The 19,399-nt window shown below is 38.7% G+C and overlaps 1 protein-coding gene across 3 annotated transcripts in view; it reads right to left on the reverse strand.

The window, feature by feature from the left end:
- LOC131076721 (proline-rich receptor-like protein kinase PERK1) overlaps nucleotides 1-1,551 on the reverse strand; it is a 38,780-nt gene extending 37,229 nt beyond the window's left edge. Inside the window, exon 1 of one of the 3 annotated variants that reach the window (XR_009113479.2) lies at nucleotides 7-1,547. Coding sequence is in view for 2 of the 3 variants with exons in the window: in XM_058014030.2 (XP_057870013.1) it covers nucleotides 7-886 (880 nt within the window). In the remaining variant the exon portion in view is untranslated. Of the gene's footprint in view, nucleotides 1-6 lie in introns of all 3 variants that reach the window. The other 2 variants (XM_058014030.2, XM_058014032.2) reach the window with 2 other exon arrangements.
- Between the last annotated feature and the right edge of the window lie 17,848 nt (nucleotides 1,552-19,399).

The following is a 19,399-nucleotide window of genomic DNA, read 5'->3' on the forward strand; positions in this document are numbered from 1 at the left end:
AGGAACCTGGTTTGTAAGAGAAGCTTCCAGAAAAGGGCCCAAAGTAATTCTCTCCGTGGTGAACTCTCCTCCTCTTCTTTGAAACCCAAATAAGAAAGCCAACTACAGAAAGAAAAATTAAACCACCAACTACTATTCCAAAAATGACTTGGGGAGAAATGCCACCATGTTTGTGCTTGTATGTTGCTGTTACAGGCAATGGTGAAGGCCTAGTTGCTGGAAAAGACAGTTGTGAAGGAGACACAACGCCTGAAGGTGATTTGGAGAATGGGGGAAAAGATTTGGTGGGAGGAGGATGATGAACAAAGGGATTAGGAATAGATGGGGCAGAGTGGGAGGTTATCGACGAAACACCAGAGTTTGGATCAGGTGGGTAAGTGGGTCTTGTGCTGAGATGGGGAGCTAATGATGGGAAGCTTGCAGTTGGAGTTCTGAGGGGTCGATGCGAAGATGGCACTGCAATTGGCAGTGGTGGTAATGAAGAATGAGGAGAAGGGATATCATTTGATGATGGTGGTAAGGAAGAATGTCTAGAAGGAACACTTGTGGAAGCCTGCGCAGGGGAGGGAGACTCGAAATCAGAGGCAGGAGGGGAAGCTTTTGAGGGACTAGGTGGAGGAGATGAAGTGGAAGGTATCAATACAGGAGGAGGAAAGGCGGGAGAAGTAGGTCTAAAAGAGGGCGAAATGGGCCTAACTGGAGGTGGAGTGGGTGTCACAGTAGGCGGAAGCAACACAACGCTCTGTGCATGTGATGATGAGTTTGAAGGTGCGGGAGAAGACAGGGGAGAAGAATGTGCTACAACAGGAGTATTAGATTTGGATGGTATCGGAGGATCTGCTTGTTGATGGGCAGGTGGCTGGCTAGCGAGTCTAGTTGATGACATTGAAGCAGACGGAGAACTATATTCGAATCCAGTGTGTTGAATTGAACTGAATTCTGCGGATTAGTGTTGCCATGAAGATGGAAAATGCGAATGAATCGTTTAGAGTCAAATTGTAGTGATTATAATATTGTCGAGAAAGACAACACCAAAAATGGTTTCAAAATACCATTCATCCATTTCATTCTCAGAGAATGAAAAGTAAGAGTTCGGTTTCATAGCCTTTTCTATGACCGGTAGATGAAATATAACAAAAACATACAATACACAGCCTTTTCTGTATAGGCACAGTGGATTTCTGTACTTGAATACAATACATAGTGATTTCAGAATACTGTTGACATAATCATCATCCCGGTAAAGCACAAATACAGCACTATATACAAGAGAACTGATTAAAGGCTACAGAGCCTGACAAAGGAGGATATGGGCAGAAAAAGCAGAAGCATGAGAAAAACCATAAACAGCCCCCATATTCACATTGGAGACTCGAACCTGCTTTAGTCAAAGCATGTCTCTCAGAAATTTTACAGGCGCCAACTCGTTGGTAGTTAGATTTTTACAAGTATATTGACTTTAACAATCTCTTTCCTCTCTTTTATCCAAGATACCAACTGATTGGCATCATATGGTTTTCCGGTCTTTGGAAATAAATATGCATTCATTAGCAAACGTACTAAAACAGTTTATCCAAACAATAGTGTGGGGCAGTTCATTAAATTCCATGAAACAGAGAAAAAAATTATTTAGGATAGAAGTAATGTCGCATGCACCTGACATGTATATTAATGTTATGGGCAACCTTCGCGGTCACTCCAATCAATTATATCTTTTTTTCTTGCACTCGCTTCGAAAAAAGTATATAAAAGTTATTTTGGATGACCATCAGACTAGATATTAACTTGGTCAGGTTTCATCTTCACCCCACGGTTGCAAGTAGTTGTACACAGAAATGCACTTTAACTACTTTTCTTGACTTCCCTCTTCCACTCACTTAAAAGCCTTTATTTAGGTAGTAAACATCACTTTGACCTTTTTGATTATTTTGGAGATTCAATTTCCCTTTGATCCATATTTTGGATTAAAAGAGGGCTTTTTCACAATAGGTCATCTTTTTTCTAATCTTTTAATTTTTTTTCATATTCTTATTCATGTTCTTAACTTAATATATTATATTAGAATTAAAAATATGTATATGTTTAATCGTTTATTTATTTTATCTTGATTTTTCTATTGTGTTTGGGTATTAATACATTGTATTTGTGTCTAACATTGTGTTTGGGTATTAATACATTGTATTTGTGTCTAACTATCTCCCCTTTCTAGAAATAATTTTTTATATAGATTTTGGGGGCTCTGTGTTAAGGAAGGTGATACGACACCTCATCCTCCTCAAAGTTGGCACCTACGTCTAGATCCTTCATGCCCTAGCACTTTTCGTTCTTTTGGCCACATTGGCTTTGTACCTTGATTTTATTACTTCTGTTTTTGTCTGGTCTTTTGCTTTGTTTTTGTGCTTTATTTCTCTGATATCTTTCACGTGTGTGGTGGCTTGTTTGATCTGGTGTTTCCAAAAAAAATTCCCAACTTGTCATGGGTTTGGCCCTTGAGACCCAGTACCTTAATTAATCAATGTGTGGGTATTAATGGGTGATATTAATGATCCTCGAAGAGATGGGGATAAAGGTGTTGAAGAAGGAATTAAATCTGATGAAAGCAAGAAAAATGAGAGTAATATACAGAAACTATCATATAAAATGGTTCTTTCTGCAGAAGATAAACAGAGAGAGTGCCTGCCATTTGCAATTTTCCATGGAAGAATCGTGGAAGATGGTGAAATGGAACCAGGAGGACTACTGAGAACCGGTGGAAATGGGTTACAAGATGGAGGTTTCGTCTAAAATGGAGACCCCGGAGGAGGAAAAAGTGGCCTAAAGTTCTTTTGCTTACTCTGAATGAGGATATGGTGAAAGCAATTAGAAGTGAACAAACTAGGTTAAGAAATGTTGTTATCTTCTTTTTTTGCATGGACTCTAATTCTTTGCCTTCCGGGAAGTTTTTTGATGACTAGATTAATAATGTTTAGGGCAAAAAACTTGGGATTTATGTTAATTTCTATAGGATGATGTAAAAAGGTTTATTTGTTGTGATATTGGAGAATCACGGTATCCAAGAACATGTTTTGAAAAAAGGGTTTTGGAATGTTGATCGATCTCTGTTTAGAACATTTCCATGGTCACCTAAAGGGGATCTGGAACAAGTAACTACAAGATCTTCTTCGAATTGGCTGGAGATAAAAGGGGTCCTGACAGAGTATTGGTCCTTTTTGCCTCATATTCTAAAACCTATTGGTAATGTCCTCCAGATTGAGGAGTCAAGGGTTACCCTTCCTCACTTGAATGCTAAGGTTTTAATTGTATTGAACCCGGAGGTTGAAATCCCGAAAAAAATCTTGTTGTCTATAGAAGGTGAGACCCTTTGTTGGGACATGGTTGTTCTTGGGAACCTTAATGCTTGTTTTCACTGTAAAATAAATAGACATACCAGGCAGGATTGTCCACTTTTAAAGAAGCCCCGAAATGGGACCTTCAATGTGGTTACTCCCATGGATTCTCCAAAACCCTAATTTGAAAACAATCATGAGTCTGAGACAGTGAATATAGAAACTCTGACCTTAAATGGCAGTGGCCCTAAATGTAATATTGGAGGTAGAGATAGGTCTTGTTGTGAGGGGAAGGAAGAACCAATAATTTACAGCATCTCATTGTCTAATCCTTTGTTTGAAGATGAATTAGTGATGTTGAATTCAACTTAATCCTGGTAATGACTCTTATGGTAAAGAACTCGTGCTTTCTAATTCTGAAATTGAAATGACAGAGGCTAATCAAGCTGGTAAGCTACCTCCATTTAAGGAGGTGGGTAAAAAGAATTGAAAGAAGAAGAGGAAGATCATGGATAGACAATCCCTATCCAACTCAACCCCTAAAAAAAATCCTTCCAAGAAAGGGGGTGATTTTCCAGACTGCTTTAATAGGTGATGCTCTGCAAAAAGGATTAGAAAATCTGGCTTGATGGCAACACTCACAAAAACACGAGAAGCAAACGTTAGTGTTAGCAACCAAAGATTATTCTAAACAGGCATATCAAGAGAGATATTGAGCATGAAATAAAAAGCATACAAACATAGAATAGATATAATATGCTCCTCCAAATGCTAACTAAGATGCTCATAGTTGCTCCTCCCTTGTTCCTCTCCTCTCCAAGTTCCACATGAGTGTAGCTCTCAGTTGTGCACTGTTATGGAAGTCTTATGGAAATTCAAGATTGTGATATGATGGTGAAAGTATGCAAATGTGAACAAGCTAAAAATGAAACTATTATCTAATCTAGTATTAATTTTAGCCCAAAATAACAATGTGAGATGATTATGCTAAATACTCTCTAAATTTCACTATACGTTAAATGCATACAAGTTTTCAGGATCTGGATTATGAAGAAATGAGCTTTATTTATAGGAAAAATGGAGCAATGGAGGGTTGGGATTGAACAATCTCAACAAGGGTCAGCATTGAAAGTTTTAAAATCCATGTGAGGGCTTTCAACCCAATCCCAGGATGACAAATGTCAACAAGAAATGGGTTGAGGGAAGAGGGAAGAAGCGTTAAATGCTTGACATGACCCGGGGGTTAACTTGGGAGGTAAGGTTAATGTTGAGTTGAGTGAATAAATTCATTATTCAAGGAATAATGCCTTTATCCAATGGATAAACTCTTGTGCAAGAGATAGTGTTAGTGAGGATAACCACGGTCAAAGCAATAAATGCTAGAGGAGACACGTGGGTTACATGAGGGTTGAGTTAGAGGTAAAGTCTCTAACCATGGGAGCAAGTGGATTTAACCATAAATGGTTATGTAAGAGCCATTAATGGTCATGTAAGAGCCATTAGTGGTTTGGAAGACTTTAGAGGTTAGCTTGTTGAACACATAAAACATTAAATGTTTTTCAAAGACTTTGAAGGCTTTGTGAAGTGACTCCAAGTTGCTTAAGAATGTGACAATATTTAGGGGATGGATAAGGCTAATTAGGAATGATTAGAAAGTGATTAGAAGGGTCTAGAAAGGGATTTAGGATTGCAAGTGGGTTTGGTGGGTGAGGGAAAATAGGATTTAAATTAAAATAAAATTAATTTATTTCAACTTGTGGTTGCAACTTGCATTTGTAGGAGAATGCAAGTGGGGGGGAGTTTAATGATTTAAATAGATGTTTTATTTATTTATTTAAAGGAGGAAAGAGGGTTAAATTAAATAAACAGGATGTATTCATTTAATTGATTGTGAATTTGGTTTAATGAATGAATTAAAATAAATTGAATAATTTATTTAATTAATAGGAGAATGTTTGAGGATGAATTAATTAAATGTTAATTTAATTAACTATTGGCTAGTGGTTTATTAATCAAATAAATAGTAAATATTCATTTAATTAAATGGACAGATTTATGTGACCACAATAGGGTTTATAAGAACCAGAAAAACCCTCCCCAATCCAAATAATATGTTATTGAACATTGCAAGCTAGAATGTTAGAGGGCTTGAGATGAGTGACGCGAAATATGTGGTCAAAAATTGGTGCAAAAAATTAAGAGAGAAGGATGTTATATATCTCCAAGAGGTAAAAGTGATTGGGTTTCATGCCTCCACCACTTTGAAGTTCATCTAGAACCAAGCGACATGCTTTGTTACTGATCATGTCAGGGGAAAAGGAGGAGTTGTTGTGATGATTGGCCCCAAGTGTGTTGATAAGATGGAGTCTACAAGTCATTCCCCTTGCAATAGGGGATGCTAGGTTTTATTGAAGCTTCAAGGGAAGAACATTGGTATATGCAGTATTTATGCCCCAAATGATTATAGAGAAAGAGCAGTGTTATGGGACTGGTTGGTTACATCCCTCCCTAAAGCTCACTAGATTCTCATAGGAGACTTTAATATGATTGAAAACAGAGAAGATAAAATTGGTGGATCTAAGCCTCCTTGGAAAGGAAACGAACAATTTTTTTGATCAAAATGCAAAAAGAGACTGAATTGGGTTGATCCCCTTGAGAAAAACAAGGAATTCTCCTCAGGATTTTGGTACACATGATGCAATAATCAGTCAACCAAAAAAAAGGATTTACTGTAGACTTGACAGGATTTATGCATACCCCACTATTTTTTCTTTCAGGAATGAAACTGGTAATAATCATGTCATACTGATCCCAACCACTATGTTTTATCACTCCCCCATTTCTATAGCTATCAATGTTGAGATGATCCAGCGGGCTAAATAGAGGGGGAGAGACAAAAACTCTTTCAAACTTAATACCTCCCTCTTAAAGGACTATAATACATAGGAGGCCATCAAAATGGCTAAATGCTTGTCAAAATCATGTAACAAGAATACGAGGTCAATAGAAAATTGGGACTCCCTAAGAGACATGTGGAGGAAAAAGTTTCAATTCGTAGAGGAAAAAAAGGTTATGGACAGAAACAAATTGGAGGATGAACTTCAAAATAGGCTTAATAATATGGAAATGCAGCTAATATGTCCTCTTTCTCACTTCCAATTCTTTGTATCATCTCAAACACTATTACATTATACTTGTTTCATTTAGACAAAACCATGTGCACTTATGTTCTTAATGTTTAAATTCACTTTTCTCATACATTTTTTTTTTGCACCATGAAACCTTAATCAAGAACCCTCACGATCAAAAGGGGCATGGTCTACTTATAAAAAGGAATTTTACATCACAATTTGTAAAGGGTGTCATTATGACCATGTGGGATGCTACCATGGTAGTCAATTAGTCAAGTGTGTTAATGCATGGATAAAATAATAGTGTCTAATAGAGAATACCAACTATAGTCCCATCCCTATTGACATAGAACCAAAATGCATAGTGGAGAGCCCATGCCTAAGAGTCTTATTCCTCCTCCCAACCCCATTCATCCACCTATGTCTTCACCAACCACTAAAATAGACAAGCCTCTCTTCCACTTTTTTTTCCTTTTCATTTCATTTCTTGTTCATGGACATTCTCAACTCATAGTTCTTTTAATGGTAGAAATTAAAATATAATTTAAATGCTATAGTATGCCTCAGTTTTTTTAAGAAAAAAAATTGTTAGCAAGTAGATTAGATTAAGACATTAATCTTATTTGTTGATCACTGGAATTGCTTCTAGGAATACAACCTCGTGGGAAACTCGGTGATGGGGAACCTGCACGTTTTCACTGAGTCACCACCGGGATTTTAGAAGTCAGCTCTTCGTTCATTTGGGGGACAAAAGGGGAAGAAAGAAACTTTAAAAGCAAAAACTATTCTCAAGCAATACGTTGAATTGATTTTAATGCACTATGAAGCACAAAAAACTTCACATATATTTCATTCTAAGGCCCATTCAACAATCTACATGCCCAAAACACTGATCAAGATATAATCAAATATTCTTTTAACATAAAGCAATATACACCATGCATCGACCAGATAACAAGTGCAAAAACATAGTTTAATCGGCATAGTCTTAAGCATATATTTCCAAAGTTGTGTTGGAACTTCAAAGATGCACAAAAAACTATTAATGCACACTTAACAACAGTAATCATAGAGGTCGCAGGCATTGTTTGATTATCCCATCTTCATAAATACAATCACAAATTAAAGGCCAAATTCCTATATAGAATACTTGTTTATATCTTTTTCAACTAAAAGTTTTGAACCCTTCTGATGCAGCCATAATATGGTCGGTCCTCAAAGAGAACAAACTAGATCATGCAGCAAGAGTAACACAACGGAAGCAACAACAACACATAGATAAAATGCAAAATCAAATATTTGCATCATCATATTATCATCATCTGATAATCATCTGGTTACATGGGTTTTTTTCAATAATCTTGAGAATGATTATTTGATGCTAGAGGAGCGCTCTGCAACTGGTACGAATCCAGGAAGGTTGTCTATTCACCCTCCTTGGTTTTCCAACCTGGCTTGTTGGCACTCATGTGCTTCCCATGGTGTCTTGCATCATATTTGTGTGTGATTGATGTCTTGCTCGTGTCGCCTCCTTGGTGTTTGATTGATTTGTCTAGCGGTTGCCTTGTTTGTGGTTCTTTCTCTTCGCTTCCTTGTTTCTATGGTCTTTTTTTCCCTGTACATGTTTTTTTTAACAGATTGCTCTTGGGCTTAGGTATATGGTCATGCCCCTTCCCTAAGGCCGCTCGTGCAAAGGTGGATGGGTAGTGTGAATGATGGTGAGCCTAGTTGCAAGAATGATGAGGAGCATATCATTAATAATAGTGGGGGTTTGGAGAATGTGGATGTTAATTCGCTAAAGGGCAAGCATGAAAAGCTCACATACAAAGTAGTGGTCTCAGAGCAATTGGCCATGGTTTGCCTCCTTCTACTAACTTCAATGAAACATTTTGCAGGTAGGAGCACATGGATATAGAAAACGGTCTGGGAGGGTCCTCAATCGATGGAGATAGACTCCGAACCGGTGGAGGCAGCGCGACCGACAACCCCAGAGGGGGAGGAAATGGTAAGTCTTGTCCTCTCGGGTTGAAGACTCTTTCCATGTCACCAAATGAAGATATGATTAAAGTCATTAGATCTGAGTAATCACGCTTAAGAAATATTACAATTTTCTTTGTATGCATGGATAGAGAGTCTACACGTTCGCGGAAATTTTTTGATGATTGGATTGCAAATGTCTTGGGAAAGAAGTTAGGTATTCATGTTAATTTTTGTAGAATGATTCAAAAGGGTTTATTTGTGATTTTTTTAAAATCTCATAATATGCAAGATAGGGTTTTGAAGAAAATTATTTGGAATGTTGGGCACTCCTTGTTTAGGGAATTTCCCTGGTCCCCTAAAGGGAATGTCGAGCAAGTTATTGCTTGTTCCTTCCCTAATTGGGTTGAAATTAGGAACCTTCATCCCAAATTTTGTCCATTCATTCCTCGGGTTCCTGAAATCGTTGGGTTTGGTTCTGCATGTTGAGGAATCAAGAACCACTCTCCCTCACCTGAATGTCAAGGCTCTTGTAGCGCTTGATCCCGAGGTTATCTTTCCCGACATTATCTCTCTTGATTTTGAAGATGAGAGCTTTGCTTGGGAATTGTCCATGTTGGGCAATTTGGGGGCTTGTTTCTTCTGCAAAATTAATGGGCATATGAGGAAAGATTGCCCTTCTCTGAAAAATTCTCATAGTGCTATTTTTAGCATTGCTTCTAAAGGCAATTTGAGAAGTGATACTAGTAAAATGCATAACTCTATTAATAAAACTAGAGAAGGTAATAATTTACCAGTGGATATCCCATCTGACAGTGGCATTGAGAAGGTCAATTTGGGCCTTGATTGCTCGACTAGTGATAGTAATGGAAACAAATTTGTTAGTCTCTCCAATCCTCTGTTTGAGGATGAGTATGAGGTTATCCAAGCCTCTGTCATGAATTCTCCCTCCAACATCCTTGTTGGGTGTCACTCAGTACAGGCTAATCTTCCTAACTGTGATCAAGTGAAGGTTGATAATCTCTCTCCCCACCCTAGACTAAACGCTCAACAACTTGCCCTTGCAAGTATTAAGGAGAAAGATGGTTTAATAAGGAATTCCTTCCAAGTCCCCTCTAAATTGAATATGAGTAACTCCTTACCTAGTATCATGAACTCCATGGTGGATGTAGCTTTTGATAAACAGATTGTGCCCTTTGGTGCTGATGGTATGGCTATCAACAATTCCGAGTAATTTATAAAGGTTGTTAGTAAAAAGGTTAGAAAGAAAAGGAAAACATCCGATAGAAAATCTCTCTCTAATGACAATAGTAAAAAAGGCAATTGAAGTGCCAAAATGTTTTAATAGATTGTACAAGAATTAAAAACCCTCCACCAAATAAATTTATGATGATGCACATGCATAGTTGGAATGTTAGGGGCTTGGAGATGTCAGATAGAAAATATGTGGTTAGGAAATGGTGTAACAATATCAAGGAAAAAGACATTATTTGCCTCCAAGTAATCAAAGTGGTAGGGTTCCATTCCTATAGTATGTTGATTTTTGTGTGGGCTCAGGCCATAGGGTTCCACTCCAATCATGATAGGGGTAAAGGTGGTACTGCCATTTTGGTTGGTCCTAAGTGGGCAAATAAGATCTTTGCGAATGGTGTCTCCCCTTGCCAAGGGCTCCATGGATCACTTTTAAAGAGAAAGACTATGTCTTTGGTATTTGCAATATATATGTTGCTTGTGATTACAGAGCCAGTTTTGGGGATTGGTTGACAACCGGTCTCCCAAATGCCCATTGGAGTTTTGTGGGTGATTTTAACATGATAGAACATGGTGAGGACAAAAATGGTGGCAATAAGAATTGTTGAAGGGTAATGAACATTTCTTTTGGGCTAAGTTCAAGAGGAGATTTAATCTGGTGAATCCTCTGGAAAAGAAAAAGGGCTCATTTTCTAGTATTTGGTTCACATGGTGCAATAATCAAAGTGGTAAGCAGAGAATGTACTGTAGATTGGATAGAAGCTATGCAGATGCTTCACTTTTTTCTTTCTCCTCACAAGGGGGGCAGGCCCCTATTTGTGGTTTTCTTGCTAGTATATCAGATCATTCTCTTATATCTGTCATTGTTAAGTTGGACCTTGATCCCTCCTCTATGATCTGACCTAAAAGGGAGAATGGATTTAAACTTAATGTATCTTTGCTTAAAGATGATGACACTAGTGACACTATTAAGATGGTCTCCCAATTGACCAAGTTTTGTATTCATGATCTCAGACCTAAGGAGCAATGGGAGGCTCTCACTGTTACTTGGAGGAAAATGTTCCAGACCATCGGTAAGAAATATGCTATGGACAGATCTAGGGAGGAATCTTATCTTCAGAATAAGCTCAATGGTATTGAGAAGGAGCTTCAGAGTAAGGGGCATGACCTGACCCTAGAGAGAGAGTTATCTTCAGTCAAAAATCTCCTAAGAAAACTACAACACTTCAAGATCCAAGGGCAAAAGGTAAGAGCTAAAATGAACTAGCTTAAAGGTGGTGACAAGGGAACCAACTACTTCTTCAATCTTATTAGAGCCAAGAATAGAAGGGAACTTATCGAAGATATTCAAGTCAATAACTCTCTCACCAATGATATGGTGTCCATTAAGAGCGCTTTCTTCAGTTTCTACAGTGGCCTCTTTTCTTCTGAACATGGTGCTATGAATCAGGAGGCTCTTGAGAAATGTTTGTTGTTAATCCCTACAAAAAATTTATGTGAGGAGGCTAAGGCTCTAGGCCATAAGATCTCACTGGAGGAGATTAAGGGTGCTATCAGTTCACTGGCCAATGGTAAGTCCCCAAGGTTAGATGGGTTACCTGTTGAATTCTATAAGATGCACTTGAAATGGATAAGCTTGGAACTACTTGCCCTATATGAACACGTATTTAATCAGGGATCTCTTGGAGAAAACATCAATAGAGGTGTCATTAAATTGCTACCTAAAGGTGGGAATAAGACTCTGGTAAAAAACTGGAGACCTATTACCCTACTGAATATCTCCTACAAAATTGTTGTAAAAGTATTAGCAAGGAGGACTGTTGGGTTATTGAACAACTTCATCTCTGCCACTCAAACTGGATTCATTAAAGGTAGATATATCCTGGAAAAATTGGTTACTAGTTGGGAGGCAATGCATTGGGCTAAAGCTGATAACTAGAATGTTGCAATGATTCTTTTGGACTTTGAGAAAGCATATGACATAATTGAGTGGCCCTTCATTAGAGGAATGTTGCAAGCTTTTGGGTTTCCTTCCTATTTCTGTAGATGGATTGATATTATTTTTAAGGACTCCTCCATAGTTGTTGAGGTTAGTGGTGAATTCTCTGAACCTATCCCTCTAAGGAAGTCTATTAGGCAAGGTTGCCTCATTGCCCCGACCTTGTTTTTCATTGTTGTTGATGCTCTTTTCTACATTCTGAGGGCTCCTGCACTTGGTCCTTCTATCAAAGGGCTTGCTTTACCTAATGTTGATGGTATGATCAATGCCCAATTTGTTGATGATACTGCTTTATTTTTTTGTTTTGAATGAGGAAAACTTTGATAATGTTGTGAATAGATTATAGTTTTTTCTGCTTGGCCTCTGGAGCAAAGGTAGCTCTTCACAAATCTATAGTTCTTGGTTGGTTTGATGTTCCTCCAAGTTGGGTCTCCTGCAAAGATTGGTAGTGGGATGGTCTGAATTCTATTGTAAGGTATCTTGGTATTCCCTTTTGCTATTAACCCTTCTACTCAAGATATGCGGCATTATTTATATTCTAAAATTGAGAAGATGCATTTAAAACGGCAGACCCACCTTCTCTCCTTGGCTAGAAGAGTGCAAATTGTGAAAAAGGTTATTTCCTCTCATCATATCTATTGTGCCTCTGCATGGGTGTTTGTTAACTATCAAACCAACAAGCTTGAGAAGATCATGCGAGACTTTCTATGGTCTGGTGGGATGGGTCATAATAAGAGACATTGTGTGAATTGGAATTGGTGTTGCAGACCAAGGAGTATAGGTGGATTAGGTATCAAAGATATCAGGGCCCATGACGTTTCCTTAGCCTCCAAATGGATTGTCAAAGCTTTGTATGGTAATGAACCATGGAAGGTGCTGATCAAAAATAATATTGAAAGGTCGGTTATAAAGAAAGGCAAAAAGTGGAAGAATATCCCTTTATGTGATATTGTATTAGGGGATTATAACATGAAGGTGTTTGGTTCTAATGTATTTGCTTCATTATGGAAGGCATGGTCACAGGTAAGGAGGTTACTCCCTTCTAAGGATGCTACAGGCAATTCTCCTTCATATGTTGTTATGGACAAATCTATCTAGTGGGGGTGAACCTAAATAACAAACCTCTTGCTCTGACTCAAAGTTGCTCTACTAAGATCTAGAATGAAAAAGGTATTTCTCTAATTGGCAATCTACTGTTTGAAAATCGGCTTGGGTCTTGGACTAAGATCAACTCTAAATATGGTTTTCCACCCTCACAAAAGAAAACATACTCTCTTATTGGTAAAGCTACCTGTTGTTTTTTTCCTGGCAAGATTTTGGAAACTGACTCCTTTTTGAAACAACTAAAATGGTTGGATGGCTCTACTTTTTTGGACATTTCTACTAAGCAGATTTAAATGACGTTGAAGGATGACTACTCAATCTTCACTCGAGTTAATCAGTGTTAGGGTCTTGACTGGCCTCTGTCCAGGTGGCAATTTGTTTTTGATTTTTTTGGGTGTTCCCCCATTGATCCTAAGAAATCTTATTTTAGATGGCTTCTTCTTTTGAAAAAGTTAGCTATTGGTTCTTTTTTTATCTGCTGAGGGTCCTAAACCTATTAGGTGTGGAGTATGTAATGTCCAGGAGTCTTTTAAACATTTGTTTTTTGAATGTGATTTTGTTGGTGGTGTGTGGTCCATCTTCCTTGGTTCTCCTATTGTTTGGAACCATCGGCCTAGTCCTTCTTGGAGTGAAATCCTTGCTGGGTTTGTGGAGTCTTTTGATCTTAGGTTGAACCGGTTCTGGTCTATTCTATCTTGTGAAGTCCTGTGGTTTATCTGGAAAGAAAGAAATGGAGAGGTTTTTCAAAACAAGAGGAGGCTTGCTGGGTTTAATAGTAAACTCTCACATTTTATATTATGTCTCAAGTTTCTGCTATTTTGGAGATCTCTAAAGATAGGTACCTGATTCTGGTTCGGGAGGGTGTTCTTCATATTTGCAAGGAAGATATCCAGTTTGTTCAATACTTCAAGAAACACATGGATATGCTACACCCAAAGGAGATTGAAGCATTGACACAGTATATGCAAAGACTCAAGATTGAAGATCTAGATGATCCTTCTCCTAGGACTGGGGAGAATGTTTTAGGAGCTCATTGAACAGTGTGGTTCTTTTTTCTATATGTATACTAACATGGGAGGCAATTTTGTTGTACAAATCCTCTTATATATTGTTCATGGTGTAAAACCATGTGATCTAACATAGGGCTATGGCCTTTTTTGATATACATTTAAAAATGATACTTTAAACAGTAAAATACATGTAAAATGTAGGACACTAGTCTGATGAAATCTTCGGGATGGATATGATGTATATGTTTTGAACTATTTTAATATTAATCATCTGGTTACATGCATGCTAACATGCCTAGTTTCATACTACATGTCATCCATCCGGACCTCCAAGAGGCATCCAAATTACAATTCGAAAGACTGGATACTTATAACCTTCGAACTTCTTCCTAAGGATCACATATACCCACATATATATAATCTGGAACACATCCACGTCGGCCACAAAAGATTACATTTAGCAAGAAAGGAAAATGAAATGTGCAAATAGGTCGGCCCCAAGAATGAAAGGAAAATCCTCCGAAAAAGAACAACCAAGAAGCATGGATCAAATGGAAGGTCGGCCAAGGACTCAACAACATTGAGCAAGGCACAAAATAGATCCACAAGCCAATAAATTGCTCCGCATGAGAAGAAATCACCAACTAGCCAATAAGCTCCAAACTGCTCTGGAACCAAAAAATAGACACTCCGAAAGGAATAACTCTCTAGAAAAGAGTCCAAATGAACTGAAAAATCTGGAATGATGATCATGAACAGGCCTGGAAACCAAAAATCTGATCCACAATGAAAAAGAACCAGCTACCGGAACACATTTAAAGAAACACAAAAAATTGCAACAAGAACTGAACAAGAACAAAACTAAGGAAATATTTTTGGTTGATGCAAGATTGCTCATAGATCGGGATGCTCTTACATCACCTTCTCAAGGTAAAAATTGAGATTCTTATAGAGCATGACCTACCAACCCAATGCTAGAAAACAAAGAAGGCATCACCAAGTTACGTCACTGGCAGCACCACCACTATTCGTAAAACAACAGGGAGAGTGAAGGAGAAAACCATTTTTGGCATCTAGCGCAACCGCCTCTAAATTTTTCTGTTAATTGGACCAAAGAAAGCTTCGCGATCATTTCTTGAACTGCTTACCGTTGGAAAGCAAACACTCCACTACCTGGAAAGTACATGCAAAGACCTCTCAATCATCATTACAAGAAGCACATGGTAGCAGGAGGGAAAGACTCGAAAACTGGCAAAACTGCAAATTAGAAACCTAGCAGAGAGTTGCCGCGCATCACAACAAATTCAAACTTGATAACCTTGGGCCCAACAATGCGAAAGCAAATAACCCCGCCACACGTTAGTTGATCATGACTTCTGAGTGAAGAGAAAAGAAAGGTTTGAATGATGCGAGTTGTGCCAACACGTGGCAAACACGAAAGCGCCGAAAACCAAACTCAAGCGGGGACTAAACAAAAAATAGTAAGCTAGTTCCTTAACGGGCACTATGGATAAAAAGTCCATAGTTTCTTGACGACTTTTGGGATAATTTCGCCCACGGGATGTCGACACCCAAAATTTGTAATTCGCAGATCAGACTTATGTTTCTACCTTGAAAAGTTTGTTGAAAACTTGTTGCAGGGGAAGCCAATCATTTTTTGAGGGGAGAGCTTGAGCCTTGAGGACCTAAGAATTTTGATCTAGCTTGATGATTTCCCTAAAAGGAAGGTCGATTAGCTCCTTGTGAGTTAGTTAAAATAAAGTGAGGAGTAGGGCCAATGGATTAATCAAACCTTCAACCTCGTCGACTTCAAGAGGGCTGCCGAAAGCCTGTAGGAATGACTGATCTTGTTGTCACTCTGCTATCAAGCCTGAAAACTTCCTGACACTCAAGACTGAGCCATCTGAGAGGAAAGATGAAGGTAAGATGAGTTTTATGAAACCCTCAAAGCGCTCCTTAGTGAAGGCAACCGATGATTTTAAAGCTGATAGGCACTTTGTGCAGCCACTTTGTTGCAATTGAGGAATTTGTTAGTTTTTGGGCTAGTTCTTTAGTATTCTCGATTCCTACTGCGGCCAACTCTTGGGCGGAAGCAACGTATAACCAATTTACTAACTTCCGAGCATTATGGACCTTAGGCATAACTGACTACACGGTTTTCTCAATGGTGATACTAACTCTAACACACAATGAATGGGAATCTGCCAATAATTTCAGAGCTGGCTCCAGGGAGGAAACAAACTGCCTTATTTTCTCCCAATATGCATTATGAAGCTCCTGCACCAAGAAGGTGAAGTCTGCGAAAGGGGCAGGCTAGAGAGTCGATGGTTTTGAAAAGAGTTCCACTTTAGCTTCTTTTGATTCTATCCTCTCCTGCAGCTCCTGCATCTTTCCTGTTGAATTTGTTACCTGATGTTGTAGCACCATTATCCTAGTGTGTTTATCCTATAGCTCTTCTTGCAACTGGTTATTATCCACCTGCTTATTTTCCAAGGTCACTCTTAATTCTTTAAGCTCTCGTGCGGAATGGGCCTGATTTTCTTGGAAATCTCGCAAAGCTCGATCTTTTACTTTTCTTTCCCCTTCAAGAAGAGCCTGTGTATTGATGAATTCTTGATGATATTTCTCTTTTTTTGCAATAAATTTCTACAATTGTGCCTAGATTTGAGTTATATCAAGGGCAATGACTTGAACCCACAAAAGTTCTTGCTCCTTGTCATACAACTCCTTGGTCAACTTATTCTTGGCATATTGCTCCGCTTGCAATTAGCTTACTATGTTATTCGATGCACTCTAAAGCTTGTCTCTTTCACTCATTTCCTAAAGCATTGCGGATTAAAGATAAGTTATTATCCAAGGTCACTCTCAATTCTTGAAGCTTCCATGCGGATTGGGCCTGCTTTTCTTGGAAATCTCGTAAAGCCTGATCTTTTACTTTTCTTTCCTTTTCAAGAAGAGCCTATGTATTGACAAATTCTTGATGATATTTCTCTTTCTCTGCAGTAACTTTCTACTACAACTGGTTATTATCCACCTGCTTATTTTCCAAGGTCACTCCTAATTCTTGAAGCTCCCATGGGGAATGGGCTTGCTTTTCTTGGAAATCTCACAAAGCCTAATCTTTTACTTTTGTTTCCTCTTCAAGAAGAGCATGTGTATTGACAAATTCTTGATGATATTTCTCTTTCTCTACAGTAACTTTCTACAATTGTGTCTGGATTTGAGTTATATCAAGGGCAACGATGTGAACCCACAAAATTTCTTGTCTTGGCAGATTACTCCACTTTCAATTAGCTTACTATGTTATTCAATGCACTCTAAAGCCTATCTCTTTCACTCCTTTCATGAAGCATTGCAAATTGAAGACGAGTAACCTCTGCTTCCCTGGCCTTTCCTTCTTTCTGCAACTATTCATTTATAGCCTATACTCTTTCCAACTCAATTGTGATTTTATCCAGGCGTCGGGTACGCTTTAGATAGTTAGAAGACACCACTTTCTGTGACTCCTCCCATGAGTTCCACTTTATCCTGTGGTCAGAATAGTGTTTAGATCAATGCCAATTGCGTGCATTGAATAATCTTCAAGTTGCATCTGGTTGACTGGCTTGACAACACTTGGTGTCATAGCTACAAACAACAGGTTTCCATGGTCTTCCCTATACAAGGTATGTATGCAGGATTTTGGAGGCTTCTTAGAATCTTTAGCTTTCCTTCTTTGTACTCTCGAAGCTCGGACGAGCTTGGCGGAATCTGTGTGCTGTATGAATTCTAATGGTGAAGGGATCATTTGCCCTGCAAAAGGAGCCCTTGGAGGAGGGATGAAAGGAATTAGGGCTATGGTGGTTTGCAACTAGGCTTGAGTTCTTGAGGTGAGAGTAGTGGGAGAAAAAGGAGGGATTCCTGGGAAGATACTGGTAGGAGAGGAAAACAGTGACCCAATACTTGATGATGTAGTGTGTGTATAGCTCACAAACCTGAGAACGCGCGCTACGAAGGATATTTTTGTTGACTGGCTTGGGGTTTGAGCTTACTGTAGTGCCAAAAGAGGCGACGCTAAGCGAGGAGTATACAACAAGGCTAGTAGAGGTTGAGATTGATTGAGGCTGCAGAATGATCGTGGAAGATACAACTACCTTTGGTCTGCTAGATGCAATGGAAGGCTCAAGAGAGGATGACACCGTAATGGAAACTAGAGGTTGAGAAGAAAGAAGAAGGGGAGAAAACAATAGTTGAGCCAAAGATGTTGCCAATGCAACTGGGGTTGGTGACGATACAGGTACTTATGCTTGAGTACTCCCAAGAACATTAGGTGTGTTCTTCTTCTTCTTCTGGGGGGCCACACCTACTTCTAGAGAACTCTGTTGTTGAGGCATTCACTTGATCACTTCCTCGAGACTTGGGAGAGAGGCCTACCGACAGGCTTCTTTATAACATGGTATGCGAGCAAAGGTGCAAGGCTTACCAGTGGAGGGATGATCTCAATCTGTTTCCCTTTTCCCCTAGACATCTCAACCACTTGTGCAACAACTCCCTCATCAGGTCCACTCGGGGAAGGTTCATAATCATCTTCAATGTTACCATTATATTTCTGCCACTGCTCTTCAAAAATATCATCACTAGGAATATTTCCCAATCCCACTCAAGGTTGTCCAACTGCTTGCCTGTATATCCAAAATGCTTGCCTTTTATCTTCAGGCCAACCGTCTTCTTCCATTTTCCTGTATAAAATAGCTGGCAATTTCTTTGCAGGATCAACCCTTCACATTCGTTCATAGAATGCTAACCAAAGTGGTCGATATTCCTTAGGGATAAGATTTAAATTCACATATAGTGTTGGGTCATCTTCTTTTGGATTTATCCAGGAATCCCATACGAGACCATGAGATACATACACTATAGGTGTCTTTCTTATGGAGAAGCATCCATCTGGATCGTAACTCCATTTATCATCAATAGCTACCAAGACCAACTGAACTAGCTTTGAAGTAAGCACACCCTCTGCTTGAAGTCTTTTAGAGATGCCAATGGGCTCTATGATCTTATTATCATGGGTTATAGCAACCACATGTCTCCCTAAGCCTATGCATTCTTCAATTATGACCATCTACCTAAACATTTCTAGGGCTAAGGTGTGATCAATAACAAACTATGGGAGGCGAAAAGGCTCCTCTGTGAACCCATGAACCCTGATGAAAGAAAAATCTTGTCCTAAATACCAATCACATGGTGGACTATTCACTGCCATCCAACCAATTTGACTCCTTGAACCAACTCTTGAATCATAATTCCTGCTCTTGAACCAACTATTGAGCAACTACCATCAAACTCTAGGGTCTAAATATCATTGGAGTTGTTTTCACCGGCGTTATGAAAAATAGAAACTTCATCATTTGAAGAAACAGACTCAATAGCATCTATTACCTATTCTTTTCCATCTACACCATTAGAGGAGCTGTAAGCTTCTTCAATTTGTAAAAAAATGTGCCCATTCTGAATGATTCAAAAAGAATTTGTGCTTTTGGATCATCAGCATTAACTATTGAAAACTTAATTTCCTTCTCAAGAAGTTGTTTCTACATCACACCCTTAACAGGTATCATA

This window comes from Cryptomeria japonica, chromosome 10 (genome assembly GCF_030272615.1).
Source record: "Cryptomeria japonica chromosome 10, Sugi_1.0, whole genome shotgun sequence".
Classification (NCBI taxonomy): Eukaryota; Viridiplantae; Streptophyta; class Pinopsida; order Cupressales; family Cupressaceae; genus Cryptomeria; species Cryptomeria japonica.